At 41.7% G+C, this 26,050-nt stretch overlaps 1 protein-coding gene across 1 annotated transcript in view; it reads right to left on the bottom strand.

The window, feature by feature from the left end:
- Positions 1-156: 156 nt before the first annotated feature.
- MUC4 (mucin 4, cell surface associated) overlaps positions 157-26,050 on the bottom strand; it is a 56,266-nt gene continuing 30,372 nt past the window's right edge. Inside the window, exons 14-24 of the mRNA XM_036744090.1 lie at positions 24,751-24,852; positions 23,317-23,550; positions 20,185-20,322; positions 17,828-18,006; positions 17,546-17,705; positions 15,756-15,911; positions 13,907-13,980; positions 6,485-6,549; positions 5,918-6,129; positions 3,935-4,100; positions 157-349 (exon numbers count right to left, since the gene is read on the bottom strand). Coding sequence (XP_036599985.1) covers positions 157-349; positions 3,935-4,100; positions 5,918-6,129; positions 6,485-6,549; positions 13,907-13,980; positions 15,756-15,911; positions 17,546-17,705; positions 17,828-18,006; positions 20,185-20,322; positions 23,317-23,550; positions 24,751-24,852 — 1,679 coding nt within the window. The remainder of the gene's footprint in view (positions 350-3,934; positions 4,101-5,917; positions 6,130-6,484; positions 6,550-13,906; positions 13,981-15,755; positions 15,912-17,545; positions 17,706-17,827; positions 18,007-20,184; positions 20,323-23,316; positions 23,551-24,750; positions 24,853-26,050) is intronic.

The raw sequence follows: 26,050 nt of genomic DNA, 5'->3' as shown, positions 1-26,050 counted from the left end.
TGTCCCAGTCCATTCTCTCATTCATTAAGCATTCTCCTTGAAAAATACTGAAATATTTCCAATGACTGTCTTCCCAAAGCACCAGAACATAGAGCTGTAAAAGTGAGGTTGGAGTGGTGTGTGGCCACAGCTGGCTCACCTTTGCCTATAGGGTTTTCACCTCTCAGAATCACTGATGACGTACAAACTTTCTGTGTTTCGGTAGTATTGAAGAATGAGGAAGGTTCCAACACCCAACAGAAGGAGGGCACCCAGTGCTCCAAACAGGATTCCAAAGAAGGCACCCAGGCGTATGCCCAAATGCTCACAGCGTTCACCTGATGGGGAGTAGATGGAATAGGATCCACAGCTGGCAATAGAAAAGAGGAAAAGGATTGGAGTCACAGTGGCTGGAAAGGTAGGGAGAAGTCAACCAGCATTTATTAAGCACCTGCTATATTTTAGAAACCATGCTAAGTGCTAGGGAATCAAAGAAAGGCTAATGGGGGAGTGGTGGGGGAAAGGAAAGGGTAGTGGAAATAAGCATTTGTATACTCCCTACTATGTGCTAGCACTTTACAAATTGTATCTCATTTAAAATAATAGCTAACATTTATATAAGCACCTACTATGTGCCAGGCATTTTACAAATCATATCTCATTTGGTTCTCACAACAACACTGGGAGATGGGTGCAATTATTATCCCCTGTTTACAGATGAGAAAACTGCGGCAAAGAGGTTGAGTGACTTGCCCAAGGTCAGACAGCTAATAAGTGTCTGAGGCCAGACTTGACTCAGGTCTTCCTGACTCCAGGCTCAGCACTTTATCCATTCCATTACCTAGCTGACAATAACTTTGCAGGGTAGGTACACTTATCCCCATTTTACAGATAGGAACTGAGGCAAACAGGGTTAAGTGATTTGCCCAGGGTCACACAGCTAGTAAGTGTCTGAGGCAGAATTTGAACTCAGGTCTTGCTGACTCCAGGCCCAAGTACTCTATCCACTGCATCACCTAACTGCCTCAGGTGAGATACTATAAAACAATCACGTACAAACAAGAAATATGCAGGATAAACTGGAGATAATCAACATAGGGGAGGCTCTAGATTTGCATTTATGATGAGAGTTTTATTTTTGTGGAGTTTTTTTGGTTGTTGGCATTCAATTGGGAGGGGGCAGTGGAAGGAATAGATTATAAATACATGCTAAAAATTTATTTAAAAAAAGGAAGAGGGAAAGGGAGTAAGAAGGAACTTTTCTGGCCTCATCCTCATCACTTGCTAGGGCTGAAAAGGTTGGTGAGGAAGGAGAGTATTCCTTGATAAGCTGAGTTCATCTCTCAGGAAGAGAGGTCAGAATCAACCTTAGCACCATGATGAGGACAGGACCAACACACCCATAGCATGCATGTAGGAGGCACAGTCCCAGGTTATTTCAGCTCAACAAATAATTAAGTTCCTATTGGGTTCAGGGCCCAAGAGGTAGGGTGATACCACGAAAAGCATTCAGGACTTGGAATCAGGAAGACCTGGAATAAAAGCTTATCTCTTATACTGAGGATCATGGATTTAAAGCTAGAAAGGACCTGAGGGGCCATCTAGTCCAACCCCCTCATTTTACAGAAGGGGAAACTGAGGCTGAGAGAAAGTAAGGGATTTGCCCAGGGTTACACAGCTTACTAGCGAATATCAGAGGCATGATCGGATCCCAGGTCTGCCTGACCCCAAGTCCGGAGCTATAGCCACTTATTAGGTGGGTGACTATGGGCAAGTCCTTAACTCCTCTGAACCTTGGGCAACATTCTAAGAGCGTAAATTAGAAATAGTGGAGGGAATCTGAACACCTGGAATTCTCATGCTAGAGGAGATCATGGGTCCTTGACACATTAGGGGCAAGACCCTGAGGCTATAGAAAGGAGGTATGGCTTTGGGCTTTTAAAATATGACAGGATTTTACCTTGTGTGCTATATACTGATATAAAATGTTTCACAATATTACAAATATATCTCATTTGATCCTCTAGATCTAGAGTGTCTAGAATAGACAGCCAGGATGGAGAGAGGGCGCTAAGTGTTAATGACTATCAATACAGTCCTGAAATGTTCTTAGAGACACTTAAACTACTCATTCATTAGTGTCCCCTGGATCCTTTTCTCCAAATTCCCTCTGCTTTATTCCTTAACCCACTTGCTTTTCTAGGCCAGGAAAAAGGTGTTTCTGGGCAAGGTCTGGGAGAAGCCCAGTACAAGGACTTTCTACCTCAAATCAGGAGAGATTTGATTCTGAATCAGCAGGAGATACCAAGAGTCATTCCTACAAGTATTTCTGGGCACCATCTGGAGAAGGCTCAAACAGAAATAAAATATAATTTTTGGCCACTAAAATGATTTTCCTGAAGCACAGATCTAATCATGTCATTCCCATGCCTTCCCTCTCTCCTACCCCAATAAACTCTAATGTCTCCCCATCATCTCCACGATCAAATACAGAAACCTCTGAGTTCAAAGCCCCTCATAACCTAGCCCTTCCTATATTTCTAGTTTTCTCATCCCTTTCTCCCCAACATAAGGTCTTTGATCCAGTGACATTGGGGGCCTCCTGGCTGTTCCACTAACAAGACACTCCATCTCTCGATTCTGGGCGTTTTCTCTGGCTATCCTCCATGCTTTGCCTCCTCTGCTGTGACTACTGAACTTCCTGGATTCCTTTAAATCCCAATCGAAATTCCTCCTTCTACAGGAAGCTCTCCCTACTCCTTCTAAATTCCAGTGCCTTCCCTCTATTAATTAATCTCCTGTTTATCATATATACAAATACATATATATAGCCTGTTTTGTATATATTTGTTTACATTGTCTCCCCCATTAGATTGTAAATTCCTGGAGGTACAGGAAGTACCTTTCACCTCTTTTTGTACCCCCAGTACTTAGCATAGTGCCAGGAACATAGTAAGTACCTAATAAGTGTTAATTGATTGATTATAAAATCCTCAGTTTGGCATTTAAAGCCCCAAAGCCCTTCATAGCCTGGCCACCTTCCACCTTTCCAGTTTTCTTACACCTTACTCCCCTTCACGAAGTCTGCAATCCAGTGACCCTGGGTTGCCTTTGTACTATTCCTTGTTGTTCTTTGATGTTCCTGGTGCAAGATAAGATACTCATCTTCCACATCTGGACATTTTCATCGTCTGTCCTCCACACCCGGGACGCTCTCCTTCCTCATCTCTGCCTGCCCTCTTCTCTTAAGTCCCAGCTAAAATCCCACCTTCTACCTGAAGCCATGGTTCTCAAACACAGACAATTTGTTTCTCACCCACAACCCAAGTGTGACATTCCCCACTGACCTCCTCTTATTTCTGTAATAAAGAACATCATCTTCATTGTCTTGGCAGCTAGGTGGCACAGTGGATACAGTGCCAGGCCTAGAGTCAGGAAGACTCCTCTTCCTGAGTTCAAATCTGGTTTTAGACACTTGGTTGCTGTACAACCCTGGGCAAGTCACTTAACTCTGTTTGCCTCAGTTTCCTCATCTATAAAATGTGCTAGAGAAGGAAATGGCAAACTGCTCTACTATCTCTGCCAAGAAAACCCCAAATGGGGTCATGAGGAGTTGGGCATGACTGAAAATGACTGAACAATACTCATTGCCTTATGCTTTGGCATTCCCTAAAGTCAGGAACATATTTCTTTTTTTTTTTTTTTGCTTGTTTGTTTGTTTTGGGGGAGGGAGGAAGGCAGGGCAATTGGGCTTAAGTGACTTGCCCAAGGTCACATGGCTAGTAAGTCTGTCAAGTGTCTGAGGCCAGATTTGAACTCAGGTCCTCCTGGCTCCAGGGCTGGTGCCCTACTCACTGTGCCACCTAGCTGCCCAGGGGAACATATTTCAACCACCATCCTGAACTACCCCTTCCTCCCCCTGCTCCCCAATCCTGTACGGCTAGCCCCTTCTCACCTGCATTTTGGCCCATTAAGCAGGTGTTGACACAGGCCTCCATGCTTACAGTAGCCCTCAGCACAGGGGGACACACAGGAGAAGCCAGTTTTGTCATTGTAAACAAGGCGGTAACCAGGGTAAGTGCCGTTGCAGCTGAAGTATTTCTTCAGGTCATCCACCTCAACTATCAGAGAGAACAGAAAGCCGGGGCTGAAATAACATGTTTTCTCATCTACTCCTGCTCGGCCAGTCACTCAGTTACAGTATTTCTACATTAACGCCATGAAATTAGCTGGTCCTTACCATATTTCACGTGATGATGTTTTTCTGAGAAGTCAATTAACAATGTTGGGCAAGGTTATCTCTGTAGTATCTTTTGTCCTTTGTTAACATCTTAACAGTGGATGAGGGGGATGTTTCATATTTCTCTCAACAGCTCCCCACCCCAAAACCCTAAATTAAATTGTTTTTCACTTGTACTTGGACATTGATTTTCACCTTGGGGGTCTGTGGCCCCCTTTAGAATAAAGGTTCCCATCAGATGCTTCAAAGCATGAGTTCAAAACCTTTTTTGTGTCATGGACCCCTTTGGCAGTCTGGTGAAGCCTGTGTGGACTCCTTCTTGGAATAATGGTTTTTTTTTTTAATTTTTAAATTCATAAGTGAAGGAAATGCTACATTTCAGTTAGAATTAATGAAAATAAAGATGTAATTTCTGCCCCCCCCAACCCCTACTTTACATAATGGTAAGGGGGTGGGTGGTATTGTTTCTCAGAGTGCTGGAGAAAGGACAATTTGGATCTACTAATAGTTTTTCCTTATTGTCCCAAGGAACCCTTTCTAATCGGCAGAGCTAGCCACAAGCTAAATGAATGACCGCTTCAGGAGGTAGTGAGTTCCACAGCAGTAGAAGTCTTCAAGCAAAGTTTGGATGGCTTGGATGACTATTTGTTGGGTATGCCACAGTCTAGGTGTGGGGCGGAGTAAAAGGACCTCTGCCATCCCTGCTAATGATGAGATTCACTGATTCTGAGAAAAGACAACTCTTCAGAAGAAGTCAGGAAAGATACCCATGGATTCCTACTAATCCTGGTAATCTGGCTACTTGCTCTTGTGGAAACATATTTAAAAACTTCTTTTTTAGTTTTTCCAGAAATATTAAGAAATAATATATTTCTCTAAAGCCCTTTCTAGACTTCTGGGAAAAGCCCTCAGGAAGAAGGGTGATAGGCAGAAGACAAAGAGGCCTTTCTCAGGGAAATGAATTTAAGGGTAATAACTCCTCCACTCTGGGCTATGTTAATGTTGTCAAACTCATATAGGAATGGGGGCCACAATCCCCACATAAGGATCCCTATGGACCATATGTTGACTTGGGTTTAAAATTTACTTGTTAAATATTTCCCAATTACCTTTTAATCTGGCCCTGCTGTACTCCAGGAATACTGCCTGCAACATACTGCAAGTGTTTGACACCTCTGGTCTAGATAATATCCTGTCCCCCTGGTCCCAGGGACCCATCTAAGGAAAGTACCCCTTTCCATTGAAAAGGAAGCACCTTCTCCATGTAGATGTCTTAGAAGAGACCCTTTGATTCTTTAAGTGAGTGATCCAGGAGGAATGGGACGGAATGTTAATTCCTACTATATCTTTAACTTGTTCAAGATTGCTATAAATGTTACTTAAAATTGTCTTGGGGCAGAGCCATGTCATCAGAGTGCATGGGGAACTATGACAGTTTGGATCTCAATCTCTCTCTCTCTCTCTCTCTCTCTCCTCTCTCTCTTTCTCTCTCTCCCCCCTCTCCCCCTCTTCTTCCCTCCCTCCTCTTCTCTCTCCTCTTTTCTCTCTGAGCTAGCAATATTTTAGATATTGATAAATTGAATAAAACTCTCCCATAGATTGGTACCTAAACGCAGAATACATTATTAGCATTAATATTATTTTCTTCCATGCCTTCCTTCTCTCCCCTCCCTCTACAATGCAGAACGAATGACTCACGTAATTGTACACTGATGATATCTTTCTTCGTAATAGGAAGAAAGGACACATTTTCCCGTGGATTTGAAATCCCTGAGGGTGCATCCCATTTCCAGAAGCTCTCTTGGACTGCTTCCACCAGCCTCTTGTTCAGGAAGTCAATCACAGAGCCCCCAGGGAGGTACTGGAACTCTGCAGTCACTTTCCACTCCTGAACTGGACTCGAGGTATTGCTGCGAACCAAGGACAACAAATTGTTCTTAATGGGTAGTGGTCAGAGGCTGTGGGGTGGTGGCTGGTAGGAGGGTGCATAGATGAGAAGATCATAGGTCTAAACCTCCTTATTTTACAGATGCAGAAAAGAAAGGAATTGACTTGCTCAAGTTCACGTAGATAGCAAGTGACAGAGCCAGAATTTGAATCCTGGTCCTCTTACTGCAAATCTAAATCTGTTTCCACAATACTTTCTAAGGCCCAAGGCTGCCCCTAGGGAGTGGCAAAGAGGGAAGTTTAGAACAAGGAAAAGGGGTGGAGGGGAGAAGGACGCACTAAAACCTTTAGATATGGGGATAAGAAATTTCTACCTACATTTTTGTAATCTGGCTGTTCTTCAGAAAAGCCCGACCTTCTAGGAACTCCAGCTTTCGAGTGACCTGAGATGGGAGCAGACCGAGGGTAGGCATCAAACAAAGAAGACAATTCCCTCCCACCTTCCCTCCGCCCCTAGGTTTTCCTTCCCTTTGCCTTCCTCTCCCCCCTCTCCCTGCACAGCCCCTCATCCAAACCCATACATCCATACACACTGTATGACAGGAAGAAACTAGACTACTGGCCCAGCTGCTCCCCCGATTCTAGGCCAATGGTCAATCGTAGGAAAACAGATTTAGAGCTGAGAGGGACCTTAGAGATCATTTAATCTCATCTCCTTTTTCATTTATTTTTTGGTTGTTCTTGAGTTGTTTCAGCCATGTCTGACTCTTTGTGACCCCACTGAGGTTTTTGTAGCAAAGACACTAGAGTGGTTTGTCATTTCCTTCTCCAGCTCATTGTACAGAAGAGGAAACTGAGGCAAACAGGGGCTGGTGACTTGCCCAGGGTCACACAGATAGTAAGTGTCTGAGGCCAGATTTGAACTCATGAAGATGAGTCTTCCTGACAAAACAGAAGCTCCGGCAGATGAAGTGATCTGTCAAAAGTCATAGAGTAGAAAGTACCCCGAATCCTAAGCTCTTTCCACTACATAATGCTGCCTCACTGTTGATCACAGGATTTTAGAGTTCTAAAGGAGGGAACTCAGACATCATAGTATCTGGAACTGGAAGGGACTTCCCTTAGAGGTCCTCTAGTCTAATGCCCTCATTCTACAGATGAAGAAAGTGAGGCCTACAGAGATTAAGTGACTTGTCCAAGATCACGCAGTTAGTTAGTAGAGCTGAGATTTGAACTCAGGTCCTTAAATTTTTTGAATAAATAACAGTTTTCATGGACCCACTCATTGCCAATGGCTTTGCACACAGTAGGCACTTAATACATTTTTCTCGAGCTGAAATTACCTTCACAGGGAGGAGGACATTGGATAACGTGAAATAGCCCTCCCTCTCCCCAAAATCATCCTGTACAAGTTGAGACTGGGGGAGAAATCTCTCTGAGATGCTTCATTCACTCAGAGAAGCCCTTGATCCTCTCTCTAACAGTCTGATAACAGCTCAGTGTATAAGAAAGAGAAAGTTACTGGCATTTAGAAAAGACCTTATTGGAATGAGACTGAGCTAGTTGGGATGAGTCAATTACAAAGTGATTTACATCCTAAAAGTCTGTTGGAATAGAATTGACCAGTGTATCATGGTTTTTGGTAGTCAAGAATCAAACATTTTAAGTGGGCCAGCGTTCTTTTAGAATTTCAATCATCATAGGATGTTGGAATATGCAGAGTAAATACTGTTTTGTATTGAGGCACCTATCTTTAAAGGAAATGAAGCAACTTTAGAAAAAAGAGCCCAACTCACATTAAATTACATAATTCTAAAATCTCTTCTGATCTTTATTAATGTATAAACATAGACTTTTGACACTGGTATCTTAAAACTCTTTCCTTTTGCAATGCCTGGAATTCTTTCCTTCCTCATCTCTGATACTTGATTTCCCTGACTTTCTTTAAGCTCCAGTTAAGAATCCCACCTTCCACCAAAAGCCTTTCCTGATCCCCCTTCATTCTAGGGCCTTCCCTCTGTTGATTATTTTCAATTTATCCTGTCCATATTTTGTTTGTGCAGACTGATGCTGAGTGCAGAATTTTAAAGAATAGGAAGGAAAAATAAGAAAGTTTTCTTAAGTGAGCAATGCAAAGAAATACAAGAAAAATAGAATAGCAAGGACAAGAGATCTCTTCAAGAAAATTAGACACATCAAGGGAATGTTTTATGCAAAAATGGACATGATAACAGATAAAAATGGTAGGGACTTAACAGAACCAGAAGAGATTAAGAAGGGGTGGCAGGACTACACAGAACTACACAAGAAAGATATTAGCATTACTGATGACCATGATGGTTTGGTTACTGATCTAGAGCCAGACATCCCAGAGAATGAAGTCAAGTGGGCCTTAGGAAGCATTGCTGAGGATTCTGGGAAGATGGCGTAGTAGGTCAGAAAATTCCAAGCTCTCAAGATTTTCCCTTACAGAAAGAGTTAAAATAGCACCTTAGGTCGAACAAAGTGCAGGTGGAGACAAAGAAGAATTGGGGCACAACCAGGATCTTCCTGGGACAATTTGAGAAGATCCGAAGAAAAATCCCAGGACCAGATATGGTCCCAGGCTAGGTTTCATTTTCACAACTAGGCGGCAAGTCCTGGGTTGGTTGGTTAGAGAGGCTGCCTGGGCCCCAGTCACAAGAACTTTTACCCCAGGGATAGTGAGGGGAGCTAGGTGTTTGAGCCCAGGAAGATTGAAGGAACCTCTGCTGATGAGGAAAGCCAGACCCAGCTGTGCTGCGAAGAGCGGTGGGGGTGAGAAGGAACCAGCACACGCCAGGTGAATGCATAAGCAGTGGGGCAGAAAGCCCCTGGCTGTGGGCACTTACAGGAGGTTGGAGGTTTGGCTTTGGTTCCAGGCTGGAGGGGAGAACTGAAGATCTGGGGCAAGAGGAACCATCTCCCATGCCCCAGGGCTAGAGGTGATTACAAAAATCAAGTTATCACCACAAAAAATGCACAAGCAAAGGAGAAAGAATTCAACCATAGAAACCTATTACAAGAATAGAGATGACTGGGGTTTATCTTCAAAGGATATTGAAGTAAAGAAACCCCCAAAAAGTAACATCAAATGGTCAACTGCCCAAAAGGAATTTATAGAAGATGTTTGAAAAGACTTTAAAAATCAAATGACAGAGATGGAGGAAGAACTAAAAAAATAAAATAAAAATAATCCAAGAAAAACAATCAGGTTATGAAAGGAAAGTCAATCAATTAGAAAAGGAGATCCAGAATCTTAAGGAGGAAAGAGATTTAGATTTGCAATAAGAGAACCTGGATTCAAATTCTGGTTCTGACACTTGCTACCTTGAAAATTAGAATTGGGCAAAGTGAAGCCAGTGAAATTATAAGAGATCAAGAAATAATTCAAACATGAAAAAATAGAAGAGAAAGTGAAACATCTTATAAGAAAAACTACAGATTTGGAGAATAGGTCAAGAAGAGAAAATATATAAATAATCAGACTAAATGAAAGTTATGATCAAAAAAAAGGATCTTGATACAATAATACAGGAAATAATTAAAGAAAATTGTCCTGAAGCATTAGAACAAGGCAGGGACATAGAAATAGAAAAAAATCCATTGAACAGCCCTTAAAAGAGATCCTATGAGGAAAACTCATAGAATATCATAGTCAAATTCTGATACTCCAGCTCAAGGATAAAATATTAAAAGCATCAAGATTAAAACAATTTAGATGTGATGGTGCCACAATTAGAATTACACAAGACCTAGCAGCAGAGATATTAAAGGACCACAGGTGTTGGAACAAAATATATCAAAGAGCAAAAGGTCTGGGGCTTTGGCTGAAAATATCATACTCTGCAAATTTAAGTATTAACTTGAATGAAAAAAATGGATATTTGATAAACTCTCAGACTTTCAAGACTTCGTTAAAAAAAATCTTGAACTTAATAGAAGATTCAACATATAAGAACCGAGAGAAACATAAGGTACATACCAAAGACTGACTATAAGGACAGGCAGCTTACCTTTTATATAACATAAAATATAAAATGTACGTCTAAGATTCTTATTAATAATTGGCAAGCTCATAAGAAAGAGGGTAAACCTGACTATGTTATGAATTTAAAAAGTAAAGCCATTTAGAAACAGCTAAAAAGAGTAACTATTTTATACAAATGAGGTGCAAGAGGAAGAAAGGATACAGAGGAATTAGATGGGGAGGAGGGCTGTTAGATCTGGTAACCTACTTTCATTGGAAATGGGTTTATAAGGGAACAATACATATGTATTTAGAAGAGTATAAAAGTCTTCTAAATTTAGAAGAAATAAAATGGTAGGGGTATAAAGAGGGGGGAGAAGACAAGGGAGGGATTTTTAGAGAACAGAATGAGGGAATAGGTTAAAGGGGGGTATAGAAGGGTATTTAGATTTATGGGAATGGGAGGATAGGGGAGAGATCCTTGGAGGGGGCTAGGCAAGTAATAGGAGGGCAAGGTAGAGGCTGGAAGTAAAGTGGAGGAATCAGGAGGGATAGGAAACAAGATATACGCACAAATATAAAAACAAAGATCAGGAGTAGAGTATGTTTGGGAAAGTATATGTCTATATAAGTATGTATATATGCATATGTGTATGTATATATCTATAGCTATAGAGAAACATATCTAAACTTTACTGTAGCCTTGGGGGGTGGGGTGGGGGGAAGGAAAAAAAAAGAACAAAGTAAAAATGTGCACAGGAGAGAACAAAAGAAAACTCACAAGGAAGCAAAGAAAAGATGGACGATTCTCAACGCAACATGTATTATTTATCACATAGGTTTTCTTGAAATGAAAATCTATTATTATGTATATTGAATTGTCACTTACATTCTGCCATGCACGTGAGATGCCTTTTTTCTTTCTTACTTTGTATTTAAGTTTATGATATGTTTTGTTCCTTTTCTCTATTCTGTATTTGTGTTCTGGCCCTTGAGTCTAAAATAAAATTAAGTTTTTAAAAAAGAAAGGATTGCTAACAATAAGGTTAGTGGAGGTGATGGAATTCCAGCTGAGCTATTTAAAATCTTAGAAGATGATGCTATTAAAGTGTTGTGCTCAATATGTCAGCAAATTTGGAAAACTCAACAGGGGCCACTGGATTGGAAAAGATAAATTAACACCCCAATCCTAAAGAAGGACACTGCCAAGGAATGTTCAAATTACTGAACAATTGTGCTCATTTCACACACTAGTATAGTTATGCTTAAGATTCTGCAAGCCAGGCTTTAGCACTGTGTAAACTGAGAATTACCAGAAGAGCAGGCTGGTTTTCAAAAAGGCAGAGGAACTAGAGACCAAATTGCCAACATTTGCTAGATTATGGAGAAAGCATGGGAGTTCCCAAAAACATCTACTTCTGCTTCACTGAGTACACTAAAGCCTTTGACTGTGTGGATCACAACAAAATGTGGCAAGTCCTCAAAGAGATGAGAGAACAAGATCCTCTTACTTGTCTCCTGAGGAACCCGTATGCAGGTCAAGAAGCAACAGTTAGAACCGAACATGGAACAACTCATTGGTTTAAAATTGGAAATGGAGTACAATGAGGCTGTATGTTGCACTTTAATTATTTAATTTATATGCAGAGTACATCATGTGAAATGCCAGACTGGATGAAACAAAAGTTGCAATTAAAGTTGTCAGGAGAAATATCAACAATCTCAGATATGCAAATGATATCATTCTGATGGCAGGAAGTGAAGAAGAATTAAGAAGCCTCTTGATGAAGGTGAAAAAGGAGAGTGTAAAAACTGGCTTGAAGTTTAACATAAAAAAACCCCACAACTAAGATCTTGGCAACTGGTCCCATCACTTCCTAGCAAATAGAGGGAGAAGAAATGGAAGCAGTGTCAGATTTTACACCCTTGGGCTCAAAGATCACTGCAGTTAGTGACCACAGTCATGAAAATTAAAAGACTCTTGCTCCTTGGAAGGAAAGCTATGGCAAATCTGGACAGGATAGTAAAAAGCAGAGACATCACCTTGCCAACAAATGTCCATATGATCAAAGCTATGGTTTTTCCAGTAGCAATGTATGGCTTGTTAAGAGATTAAGAGTTGGACTATAAGGAAAGCTAAGCACTGCAGGATCTATGCTTTCAAATTGTGGTGTTAGAGAAGATTTTTGAGAGTCCCTTAGACAAGAAGGAGGTCAAATCAGTCAATACTTAAAGAAATTAATTCAGGCTAGTCACTGGAAGGTCAAATATGGAAGAAGAGGTTGAAATACTTTGGCCATATAACAAGAAGATGGGACTCATTGGAAAAGACCTTGATGTTGGGGAAGATTAAAGGAAAAAGGAAAGGGGACAGCAGAGGATGAAATGGATAGAAAGTGTCATGGAAGCAACAGGACGTGAACTTGAACAGACTTTGAGAGATAGTGGAGGATAGCCTGGCAAGCTATGGTCCATTGGGTCATTAAAAATGGGACACGACTGAATAACAACAAGAAATATCCATAAGGTGTTCAACATTGGTCATTTTGGAATTACCTTTTGACATACACAGACCCAAGGAAATCTGGTTATAAAAATAAACTCGCTCTTTGGTAAATGCCTTATAAGATAGTAAAAATATTATTGAGTCCATGTGATTTATTTCTTCTGGATTTGATTTTTCATTATTTTAAATCAGTGGTATCTAACTCAAATATTGAAATGGGGCCAGTGGAACCTGCAGGCAGTATTTGCCACCTTTTATTTTTTCTAAATAATTTGTGTTTAAAATATTCATTAGGGTTGAATTTGTCTCAACTAGCCATTTCCTTGACTGGATGCTTTTAATTACTACTCATGTTTTACCACACGCCAAAGGCCATGACATTCTCTTTGGCCATTTACTCTACTTTGGACACCAGGGATTCTTAACCATTTTTGTGTAATAGGTCTTTTTTTGGTAGCCTGATGAAACCTTATAGACTCCTTCTCAGAATAATGTTGTTAAATTAATAGGATTATAAAGGAAACTAATTATATCAAAGTGGAGTTATCAAAATATTTTAAAAACAAGTTTACCAACCCAAGTCAAGAACTCCTGTTTTATACCTTTCCACCTCCTGTTTAAACTTCCTCTCTAGAAGTTTGACTTCCTTGATTCCATGGATTCCCCACTTCTTCCCATCCTTCTCCGGCTTCTTTCTCTTGAGTTCAGGAGATGTCATTTTCAGAGCCCCAAGGGCCCCTCTAAGGAGGAAGGTCAATAGGCCTTGGCTTTCTAGCATAGATTTTAGAGCTGACAGGAAATTTCGAGATCATCTAATCTAACCCCTTTATGAGGCTCAGAGGTAGGATTGGACTTGTGCAAGGTCACACACAGTTACAGAACTGGGATTTGAACTCATCTTTTCCAGTACCAAATCCAGTGTTCTTGATCCTTCCAACTTCATCCTTCCAACCTGTGAGCCTTAGCTCCATCGCTGGGTTTCCCCAATCCGTTTCTGTAGCCCCTGAACTCAAGTCCTCCTGACTCCAGGGTCAGTGCTCTATCCACTGGGCCAACTTGCTGCTCCAAAGATGTGGGTTTTTGTCGTTGTTGTTGTTTTTCAAGGCAATTAGGGTCAAGTGATTTGCCTAGTGTCACACAGCTAGTAAGTGTCAAGTGTCTGAGGCTGGATTTGAACTCAGGTCTTCCTAACTCCAGAGCCCATACTCTCTCTACTGCATCACCTAATTGTCCTAAGAGATGTGTTTTCCAAATGTACTTTCCAGCCAGGGCACCCTCAACCTGAGCCTGGGTACATAGTACTAACCGTGGCATTGACGTCTTCTAGGGTAGCCATTTCACGTTCTCTGAGGAAGAGCTCGATGATTCTCAGAGGAATGTCTGGAGACAAGAGAAAGAACTTCCTAATAACTCCCCCTATTCAATAAACTCCAGTAGTCTCCTCATAACCAACGCCTCTCATAATCTGCCCCTCCTTTTTGGTCTTCTTACACCTTACATCTCACCTACATGCTCTGTGATTCAGTAACATTGGCCTCCTTGCTGTTCCTTGAACAAGATACCACCATCTCCCAACCCCAGGCACTATCCCAACTCTGGGTTATCTCCCCCACCTGGAATGCTCTCCCTCCTCATCTCCACCTCCTGCTTCTCTGGCCTCCTTCAAGTCTCAGGTAAAATTCCAACTTCTACAGGAAGTCTTTCCCATCCTCTATCAATTCTAGTGCCTTCCTTTAATTATTCCTGATTTATGCCATGTATCTTGTTTGTACATAGATGTTTCCCTGTTGTCTCCCCCATAGATTGTGAGTTTCTTGAGTGCAGAGGCTGTCTCTTGCCTTCCTTTGTATCACCAGCATTTAGCACAGGATCTGGCACATAGTTTAATAAATGTTTATTGACTAATGGAGAATTTCCCAAGAAGTTCACCACCAAAGTCTTGTACTGCAGAAGGAAGAATTGAGAACTAGAGAGGGTGGATGACTTGTCCAAAGTCACCGAGAAGGTTACTGGTGAAACTGAAAGTGACCAATTCTCTCAACTCCCACCCAAGAACTATTCATACTAGAAAAATGTCTCTCAACTCTAATCTGTGAGGGCTCCTATAATCTCCTGTACCTTGTATCATCCTCTAAGCAAAAAAATAAAATAAATGAAAATGTGGTTTAGCTCATAAAAACCACTAGCCCCAAAGAGTTATTCAGGTCTCTACAGTACTGGGCTCCCTTTATTGGAATCACAGCCAATTTTTGAATCATGGAACATTAACGCACGAAAGCACCTTAGAGATCATCTAATTCACCCCACCCCCACCCCCTATATTTGACAGATATGTCAAAAAAGGCCTAGAAAAGAGAAATAACTTGGCCAGCATCACACTTGTCCATTAGAGGCCTAGCTGGAAGTAGAATCCTTGACACTAAAATCTAATGCTCCTACCATTATACCACATTGCCTTTCTTAAAGGGCCAGAAGAAGCGAGAACAGGGGAAAGGCCTAGAAGGCAGAGACCAACTCTTCCTGTTGTTTTTTGTTTTGCTTTGTACAGAAGAATTATAACTAGACATTTGGGCAAGTAGTACCAAATGGACCTTCAAGTCAATTTTGCAATTCATATTGTGAAAATAATATAAGAAATAATTAAGACAAATAATATAAGAAGTAATTAAGACAAATTAAGACAAATAAGTGGTATGGGGAAGTCGTTATTAGAGTGGCTTGTAGATCAGTGATAACAATGTATCCATATAGTAGGTAATTCCCTATTTAATTATTCATGCTAACTAGATGTTAAGTTCAATTCCCCCAATGTTGAAGGAGTTTAGGCTGTCAACATGTAAATGTAACCCCTGTTAAAACTACCTAATCTGTTAAGATTCATTATTTCAAATTTTTTGTACCTGCTAAATTTCAGTGCCCTAGGGAAAGCCCTGATTGCCCTGTCCTAGTTATAGCTCTGGACACTGTCCATTAGTTTACCTCTAGTAAAATGACATTTGGAGTCTGAAGTCTCAATTTCCATGACCTCCCTCCAGAGGTTCCCCAAAATCTGGAGTTTAAGAACCATGATCCTAGAATCAACTCAATTCTTTCCTACATCCGATGGCCATTGTGGGGAGGGTAGTATTGTAAGTGTTGCAAGAACCTGGTCATACCTGTTACAATGGTGGGTGTAAAGGAGTTCCCAGCTACGGAGCACCGGTCATCAACAAAAGCTGGGTGGCAGACACAGGTGAGTTGGCAAGACGGAGAGACAAAGCACTTTCCATCATTGAAGCAATGGCTCCTGGGGCACTCTAAGATATCACAGCCTGCAAAAGGAAGAGGAGAATCATCAGCTGCCTGAACACCAGCGAAGGAAGTGATGGTGGAGTTGTGGACAGTGATGATAACTGATATTTAGGTACCATTGCAAAGAGTGAAAAGTGCTTTGGCTTCATTGCAGGCAAACATGCCTGGTAAAGGCAGGAATGTGATAAGGTAGGGAGGGAGGACTGATCTTGCCTATATTCCTGTCTTTATTCAGCATAGTTTTCATCCTCCTGATATCGATCCCTAGGGGGAATTCCCCTTTTTCCCTCCTTCCCAATAGTGTGCTCCACATTACAGGGTGTCCCTAAAGTCTGGACACATAGGAAAAATGCATATTTTGAAATATTTGGAATATTAACAGACCTTAGCCCCCTTGACTTCTTTTTCTGGGGCGTGCTAAAGGAGAAGGTGTACTCAATGAAAATCACAGATGCAACACACTTGATTGAACGCATAAAGAGTGAATGTGCTAAAACTGATGGCAATGTGGAGCTATTGCATTGAGTTCATATGAATCTTGCAAAGCACATCAACCTTTGCATCACAAATGATGGAAATCATATTGAAGATGTTATTTGTTAATATTCCAATTAAATAAAATGTTGTCAAAAATTTCATTCATTTAATTTCTTGAAAATATGCATTTTTGCCTATGTGTCCAGACTTAGGAACACCCTGTAGACCCCTGTTCCTCTCTTTGTCTTTTCCCAGTCCTTCTCCCATTTATACAAAAGCCAAGGGTAGGCTATCATACCCTCTAATACCAGAAAAGGACCCTGGAGATTGGGGAGGGAAGAAGAGAAGGTGGGGAGTTTTCTATCCATACATTCCTTCCCCCTTCCACTCCCTCCCAACCCCTTAGACACAGTTATCTTCCTGACTTTATTTGGGACCCTCAGTAGGTCTGTCGAATTTAGAGGAAACTGGACTGGGTTTGGAGATCGTTGTCTCGGACTCATTGAATTTCACCCTTCGGGCTCATCATGGCTCAGGTACTGGGGACAAAACACAGAGCTCTGTTCTCCCTAAAGCCTCCCCTGTCCACTTCATGGCTTCCACATGGTATCCCTCCTTATCTAGTCCAGTGGTGAGGAACCATATGTGGCTCTCTAGGGCCTCTAGGCCCTTTAACTTCATAGTTAGTTTGGATTCAGTCAAAGGGCCACATGATTCCCACCCCTTATAGTCTTCCCCCAGTCCCAGGTTCAGGTTCTCCCTAATCCCTTGTCCCACACTTTTATCCCAGCCTCATGGCATACATTTTCTTCCACCTTCTCCCACTCCTGTATGAGGGTCACCCCCCAGGTTTCTCTTCCCAAACTTGACACACTTTCTTCCCTCCATCTCTTCTCCATTCCCTCCACTCCTGTTCCCCTTAAGCCCCATAGTTGTAGAGCTGCAACACAGATGCAGAGCTAGGAGGGGCCTCAGAAACCAGCTAGTCCAATCCCATTCTTTTACAGATATGGGAACTGAGGCCCATGGAGATTAAGTTATTTATCCAAGGTCATACAGGCCATATGTGGAAGAGCTAGGATTTGAACCCAGACCCTTTGATTCCAGTTCCAGAGACAGTCAATCTCATTCTCACATTCTAACACCTTTTCCCTTAACCTCTGGGTTCAATACTCACTTGCACAATGCCTCCCATCTCCTGTCATGTTATCAGGGCAAGGGTCACATCCCTTTATAGGATCGCAGTGGACCCCAGGGTAACAGTGCTCAACACAGCGGTCAAGCTGGCGTTCACAGAAAAAGCCAAAGGTTCCCTGGTTACATTTACAAGCCGCCACCTAGAACAATGAATTGCCAAATGTTGGGACATCATCAGTCTTGCTGTGCATTTCCACAGCAGCCCTCTCTCCCCGCACTCCACAGCCAGCACCCTCCTCGTGTCCCGTGGGATGGAAATCACCTGAAGGGACGAGTTGTTCAGCCTGCTGCTGTCATTGTAGTTACACTGGTTCTCATTTGAGCAGTTGCAGAGCACAGCCTCTAGCTGCAGAGCAGAAGACAAGCCTTCCACGTTCCTTACCAGGAGTTCAAGGTTAAAAGGGTTGAAGGATTTTGGAGTCCACAGCAATGTTCCATTTCCTGCCCCAAAGCAAAAAGAGATCACCATGAGCCAGAGCAGGCCGGGGAACCAAGAACATCCATCCCATTTGCTGACACATCCCCAGAGTGGCGTTTATGGGACCTGGCCACTTGACTTTGGGTTCTGTGATTTTCCACCTCTCTTGCCGCAGACTTCCCCATGTCTGGCCATGCCTTGTCACACTTCTGGGGGTGGTAAGACCCCCGAGCAAAGCCGGCTTCCCTAGGGAGGTTCAGGTTCAGCTCCATCTCCAAGCTGGCAAACTCCCTTCGCTTCCTCCCCTTCCCAGCCTAGGTGACAGACCCCAATGGACACTCCTTCCAGCCTTGATGAGAAGCTACAACATTACAGGTTCTGTGACTTCTTACTGGAAGAGAGACCTAATGGGCACCATTCACAGGGCAGCTCAGAACATTGCCCCAGAGTCATGCTGATTGGCATAATATCCTCCATAGTTTGTGTTCTCCTTACAGAGAGGAGAGGGGATGGACACAAGGGGTAACAACATGCATTTTGGACGTGGCTTTTTTGTGGATTCATTTTGCTTGATTGTGTTGATTGGTTACAAAGGTTCCTTTCTTCCCCTAAAAAAAAACCCCTAGCTTTTGTTCCTACTGTCTTTATTTCTTATCTTGGGTCCTTCTTCCAGGTTCTTTTAGATTGAGTTTCCTATTCCACAACTTCACATTTACCTTCACTATGTATATGTATATGCATGTGTACGTGTGTATATGTATGTATATACACGCGTGTGTATGTGTGTATATGTATGTATATATACACGCATGTGTATGTGTGTATATGTGCATGCATATGCATATGGAACCATACCTTTTAAATCAATATCCATACATTATATACACACATATAGATTTATATAAATATACATTTAGAACTATTCTATTCCCATGGATTTTACAAAGTCCTAAGAGGAAAAATAGTCATAGCCTTTTTCTTTTTTTGGGGTGGGGGGAAAAGACAATCAGGGCTAAGAACTTGCCCAGGGTCACATAGCTAGCACGTGTCTGAAGTCATATTTGAACTCAGGTCCTTCTGACTCTAGGGCCGATGCTCTAGCCACCACACTACCTAGCTACCCTCCAAAAGTCATATCCTTTAAAAAAAGGAAAGTTGAAAAGAGCTGGGATCTTGCTAAGGCAGCATTTGATACAAAATAACTCTTGTATGATAGTTGTAATTTTGTACAATAGCTTGTAATTCAAAGGCTGAGGAAGGGAAGGAGGAGTGGTCAGGAAGAAAAAAGTCCAAAAAAAAATACTTATCACTGATACTGATGGGATGTACATAAGTCTAGTTGTAATCTTTCCCGTGTCTAAAAGAATGCCATGCTGAGGTCAAAAGGATTCAAGAAAGAATTCTTTCTTTTGCAAAGAGAAGGAAAAAAAGAGACAGAGATTGGTCCAAGTCCAGGTCTGTGTCCTATGGCCTTTCCTGGGATTAACAGGAAACATTCACATATTTTGTTTTGTTTTTTCCTTAGGACAATGAACTCTTGAAGTAAACTGCAAGTCAAATACTTTTACTGTAAACTATCAGGAAGCTAGTTATGAACTGCTGGTTTGGTTGTTTGTTTGTTTTTTTTTTTTTTTGGACAACAGAAACACCGTAACTGGGAAAAGAAAAAAAAATTTCTCCTTAAAATAAAATGAGGAAAGGTAGAATTAGGTTAAATGGTTGTTGTTAACAATTAAAGTTGGTGAGGAAAGCATTAAATTATACTTAGGCATTTTGATTTCTTTAAATCTTTCCCTAAGTTGTATTCTCCTTTAAATATGTAGACAAATATTATCAACTAATTATTAATTGATTTATTATACTTTGGGGTTTTAAAGTAGCTATTATTTTGGTAGGAAAACAATAATTGATTTGATTGCTAAATGTTCCGACTCATTTCTCTCTATCTGTCCCTGGGGATATCCGAACGAATTGACCATATAGTCATAATTGACCATGTTATCATCATCTGCCTGGTTGAGAGCCACTTGAATTGCAGGCAGAATGCCTATGAAGAAATAGCTCCAGGAGAGCTAGCATGGCAAACCCAAGACCATGAAATGATCACAAACTTTACATAGCCTATAGAGAGGCAGATCCATTCAATGGTCTGGCTCTGACCTTCCTTTCCAGGAAGAGTGAGCCCAGTCAGCTTTCATTACCCATGAGGATGATGTCAGAAGAGTTTTCGCCAAGGTTAAAGATGGCTCCTGGGTCATTGCTTCGATATACCGCTCTCTGGGTCTTCCCCATGTAGGCACGGATCAAGGTGTCACCAAAAAGGAAGGGTGGGAACTGGTCTGAAATACAAAGAAAAAGTACTGAGCTCCCAAAATATTACTCCGCCATCATTCTCTACCTCTCTTCCTCTTTCAGACATACTGGGCTTCTCTCAGACAATCCTTGACGCCATGACCCACTTCAGGAAGCAAAAGTGGATGACATCCCTTAGAAGATGAATCATGGCTACTCCACCCGGCCAGCACTTCAAACCCTTTACCTTCCTTTCCTGTTCTTTCTCTTCAAATAAGGTTTATTACAAGCTTTCACCTACAGAAATGACAGTACTGTCGTCTCTGTCCAACGTGAATTAGCAGATGCTGTCTCTGTCCTCCCAAGAGCTTAAACCCTATGTGTGACAACATTAACATGGATAATCAAAAGGAATAGCACGCGGGCAGGTGAGAAGTTTAGGTGGCACCATGAGAAGAGCTCCGGACTTGGAGTCAGGAAGACCTGAGTTCTAATTCAGCTTCAGATATTTACTGGCTGTGTGACCCTGGGCAAGTCAAATAATAGTATTAATAACTGACATTTATATAGCGCTTACTATGTAGCAGGTCATTTGCTAAGTGATTTCTTCATTCATAAAATGAGGATGGAACTGCTAGGTGGTATAGTGCAGAGGGAAGGGACTGAAGTAAGGTACAGACCAGTATGTTTATATTCAAAAGACCTAGGTTTGACTCTTGGCTCTGCCACTAACTTTGGGAAATCACTCCCCCTCTCAGCTTCCTTATTTGTAAAATGATGGAGTTAAACTAGTCCAGGGGTGGGGAACCTGTGGCCTCAAGGCTACATGTGGCCCTCTAGGTCCTCAAGTGCGGCCTTTTGACGGAATCCCTTGAGGACCTAGAGGGCCACATGTGGCCTCGGGGCCACAGGTTTGCCGTCTCTGGTAGTCAATAATGTTCTTTCCAGCTCTGATATTCTGTGATTCTGCTTAGGCCAAGGGACAACTCCCTGCTATGTTTCTGCTGTAGAGAGAAGCACCTACTATGTGCCAGGCACAGTCCTGGGAGGGAGCCTATTATTATCCTCATTTTGTTGTTCAGGCGTTTTTCAGTTATGGTTGACTCTTGGCAGAGATACTGCAGTGGTTTGCCATTTCCTTCACCAGCTCATTTGACAGATGAGGAAACTGAGGCAAACGGGGTAAGTGACTTGCCCAGGGTCACATAGCTGCTAAGTGTCTGAGGCCAGATTTGAGGTCAGGAAGATGTGTCCTACTGACTCTATCCCTAGCACTCTATCCACTGCAACACGTTTTGTTGTTGTCCAGTCATTTTAGTTTTGTCTAACTCTTCATGACCCCATTTGGGGTTTTCTTGGCAAAGGTACTGGAGTGGTTTGCCTAGTGTTCCTTCTCTAGTTCATTTTATAAATGAGGAAACTGAGACCAACAGGGTTATGTGACTTGTCCAGGGTCATACAGTTAGTAAGTGTCTGAGGATGGATTTGAACTCAGGGAGATGAGTCTTGCTGACTCCAGTCCAGAGCTCTGTCCACTGCACCACCTAGCTGCTCTTTCTTACAAGTAGGAAGAATGAACTCTTTCTTGCCCATTCTCTTTGGAGAAAGGACTGAGACAGTCCTGCTGATATTGTGTGTAGTGATAGGCTTGGAAGGATTTTTTCTGAGGGTCTGACTGTATCATGTCTGTGTAGTTTACACAAGTAAAGTTAAATCTGGACTTGGATTGACCCAGGGATGTTGTAAGGCTGAAATAAGATAATGAATGTAAAGTACTTTGTAAACCTTTAAAAGTTATAGAAATGCCAGTTGTTATTATTAATAATAATAATTATTAACTCCACTGTCACCAGGCCTCCATCTGGTGGAGATTTCATTCCCTGAGTCTTCTAAACTCCTACTCAACTCAAGCAATGTTTAAAATACTATAGGGGTATGATGGTAAATGTTTAGCAATCAGCTCTCCGGGGGGGGGGGGAAGTATGTAGACTTTTAAATTGACTCTGCATTATTAATGCATTCTTAAGTCTAGACAGTCAATAAAATAATACATCAAACCCTGATTTGACTGCTGATTTTTGAAGTGTTAATGCTCACGCTGAAAATTTAACAATCAGCTCTCAAACTAGAGTTGGCTCCTGTATATTCAAGTTTTCCTCTGTTTCTTTAAGGGTAAACATAGAATATTTAAATGATTTCTTTAGTAAAACAAATCAAGCAGTCAGTTCTATTATTACCATATTGCCATAATAATATTACCATAATATTACCATACCATAATTTTTTCTAACCCCCTATCTTATTCTAACCAGTATCATTCAGTTTGATATGATTCTATAGGGATAATTAGATAAGGTTAGGTAGATTCTTTCTTATAATAGGCCCCAAATTTTAAAGTATAAGAGTGTACGTTCACTTGCTTGTGATGAAGTTTACTTGCATATTATTCCCGTTTCACAACTGAGGCAAACAGGTTAAGTGACTTGCCCAGAGTCACCCTGCTACTAAGTGTCTGAAATTGAATTTGAACTCAGGAATTCCTGACTACAGGCTCAGTGTTCTGTCTACTGTGGCTCTACCAGCCTCTAAACCTTGGGGAAAGTCTCCGGCATTAGGATGTAGTATAGATTGCCTGAACTCTCAAGGAGAGAGGACACCAAAAGGTTAGACAATGATGCTGTGTCGTAGGGTCCCTGATGGCTATGTCCTTGATAGCACCTTCTGAGTGTTTGCCTGTTCCTCTTGTGGGCCTGATTCAGAGGTGACAGAATTCTGACCCTTAACAACTGACCTGAACATTTATGTAGCAATTAAAAGTTTGCAAAGAGCTTGCACAGATTATCTCTTCTGGGCCTTACTATGTCCCACAGGATTTGCCCAGGGTGATCCGACTGATGTCAGAATTTGAACTCAGGTTCTCTTGACTGTAAATTTGGTCCTGGATCCAAAGCACTACATCACCTCTCATTTGGAGTTGGAGTCACAAGAACACCAAGACAGGAAGGAAAACCTCCAGACCATAATAACCATGTGTTACTTACTGAGGGTGACATTCATGCTCCAGAAGTTTCTGTAGACCATGCTGGTGGCCTTCCCGATACTGAGATCCCCTGTGGCCAGGGCATCATAAAGACATTGTTCGCTATTGTTACATGGGAAAGCCCAATCTTTATTGAGGGTCTTATTTTTTATCAATTCATGCAGAAAGATGGGAGTGAAGTTGCTGCTCAGGTTATCATGTCCGTCGGCAAAGAGGCTCTTTCCGCTGACATTCCCTGAAATACATAAGACAACCCAGGGTGGTGAGCAGTGACGGCGTATGGGATATGTTGCCCTCTTCTTCTTTCTACTATGCCCACAGTCTCCTGTTGCTATCTACACTGTTGGCAGAAAGTGTAGCTTCTGGGACTATAAAGTCAGAGACCATTCTTTCTGTACCAGAATTTGTTCACCTACTCCTCGACTGACAGCACCCGCCTTGGTTTCCAGGTCTTTGCTATAGAAAAAGGGCTGCTACAAATATTTTGCACATATGACTTCTTTCCCTTATTCTTTGATTCCTGAGGGTAATAATCTAGTATTGTTGGGTCAAAGGGTATGTGCCATTTAATGACTTTCTGAATATAGTTCCAAGTTGCTTTCCAAAATAGTTAGACTAATTTACAATGCTACCAATAGTGCACTGGTATGCCTGTCCTCCTGCAGCCCCTCCGACATCTGTCATTTTCACCAATCTTATAAACGTTAGATAGAAACTTAGAGTTGTTTTAATTTGCATCTCCCTTACCATTAGTGATCTGAAGCAGTTTTTCTCATACTTATTGTTTGCTTGCATTCTTAATTTGGGGGGGGAGTGGAGAACTGAATGTTCATAGCCTTTGATAATTTATCTATTGAGGAATGGCTCTTGTTCTTATATATTTAAGTTAATTCTCCCCTATATCTAGGATAGCATGTTTTTTAAAAAAAAGTTTTCTATGAAGATTTTTTCCCAGTTAACAGTTTTTCTATTAATTTTAACTATATTGATTTTGTGCAAATGGTTTTCAATTATATGTAATCAAAATTGCTCATTTTATCTCCTCTGATGCTCTCTATCTTTTGGTCAAGAATTCTTCCCTTATCCATAGCTGTGAAAGGTATCTCTTTGTTAGGGATCACTCTTCCACTAGGCAAAGGCCTTTTTATTTCCCCCTCCCGCTCTCTCATGCCTAGAAGTGGAGTCCGGAAGTAGAGGAAGAAAGAGATTTTAATACCAGGCCTTCCTGAGAGCAAATGTGATTTAGCAGTAACACTAAGATCTTCAGAGTTTCCTTTAGATGAACTTTGAGGAACATTCTTCCCCCCACACCCAATACAGAGACAGGAAGTCTGTCTCCAATAGGATTAGGACTCCGTGTCTATCCATTTCTCTCATCCTGGCCCCACCACCCAGGTCTAGGGCTTCCTTAAGGATTGAGAACCCCAGGACTCACAGGTCATTCCATAGTGAAAAAGCTCCTCTTCAGAGCTGTTATAGGGAATGGAGGAGCCATCGGGCAGCTTGAAGTCATCATAGATATTGTTATTCCAGACCCCTGGTGAAGAAAGAAGATGTTATGTTTATGGGAATCCTTCCTCAAGAAGAATTTAGCAGTGCCTTCTCAATGGGTGGGCTAGGAGCTGGAGAGTGGGAGAGAATTTGGAACTCAAAAATTTTTTTTAAAAAGTTAAAAAAATGAAGAATTAATCAGGTCATAGTCATTATGGAAGAAAAAATTTCATAAAGGAGGAATGGATTAAGGGAACATGTGAAATGAAATCTCTTTGGAAATTATTAAACCAAAAAAATTACAGAAAGTTAGTGTTGGACAGGACCTTGGAGTTTGTCCAATGCGATGTCTCCTTTTACTGATGGGAAAAACAAGGTGCAGAGAAGTTAAGTGACTTGTCCCAAATCACAAAGTTAATAGCAAAATTGGTATGAGAGTTTGGCTATCCTGAGTTTCATCCTGCATTTTTAAGACCTTCCTAATCCTTGCATTCAGGAGAATCCTGCCTGTCTATAGTGTTTTCAGCACCCTTCACTTGTCACTTTTTGAAGGAGAAAGGATCACAGGAAGACAGATTTGGAACTGGAAGACCTGAACCTTAGAACCGTGGGATCAGAGATTTAGCTTTAGAAGGAGTCTTAGAGATCCCCCTCATTCTTACAGATGAGGCAGCCGAGGCCCAGCAAGGTTCTAAGTGGCAGGGCCAGGGTTCAAACTTAGATACTTATGCAATATGATGCAATCTCCCTTGGGAAGTGATAGACAGGCAGACAGAGAGACAAGAGACTGAGATGGAGTTACAGAAACAGAGAGATAGAGACCGAGACAGACAGAGGCAAAGAGATAAACAGAGACAGGGACAGAAACAGAGACAGATACACATACAATGATAGAGATAGAGATGAGGAATATAGAGAGAAAGATAGTGAGAATGTATGAGACAAAAGGAGAGACAGAAGAGAAAAACAAAGACAGAGGAGGAGAGAGAAAGGGGGAGAGAGAGAGAGAGAGAGATGGGAGAGAGGGAGGAGGGAAGGGGAGAAAAGAGAAAGAGACAAAAAGAGAAGAAGAGGGGGAAGAAGGAGAGAAAGGAGGGAGAAGAGAGGGAGAGACAGAGGGAGAAAAGAGGGGAGAGAAGAAAAGAGGAGAGAAGGAGAGAAAGGGAGGGGAGGAGAGGGAGAGAAAGACAGAGAGAGGAGAGGAGAGAAGAAAAGAGGAAAGAGAGAAAAAGAGGGGAGGAGAG

The sequence above is a fragment of the Trichosurus vulpecula genome, chromosome 2 (assembly GCF_011100635.1).
Source record: "Trichosurus vulpecula isolate mTriVul1 chromosome 2, mTriVul1.pri, whole genome shotgun sequence".
Taxonomy (NCBI): domain Eukaryota; kingdom Metazoa; phylum Chordata; class Mammalia; order Diprotodontia; family Phalangeridae; genus Trichosurus; species Trichosurus vulpecula.
Note: the sequence above shows the minus strand (reverse complement) of the source record. Positions and strands in the feature narration are given on the sequence as shown.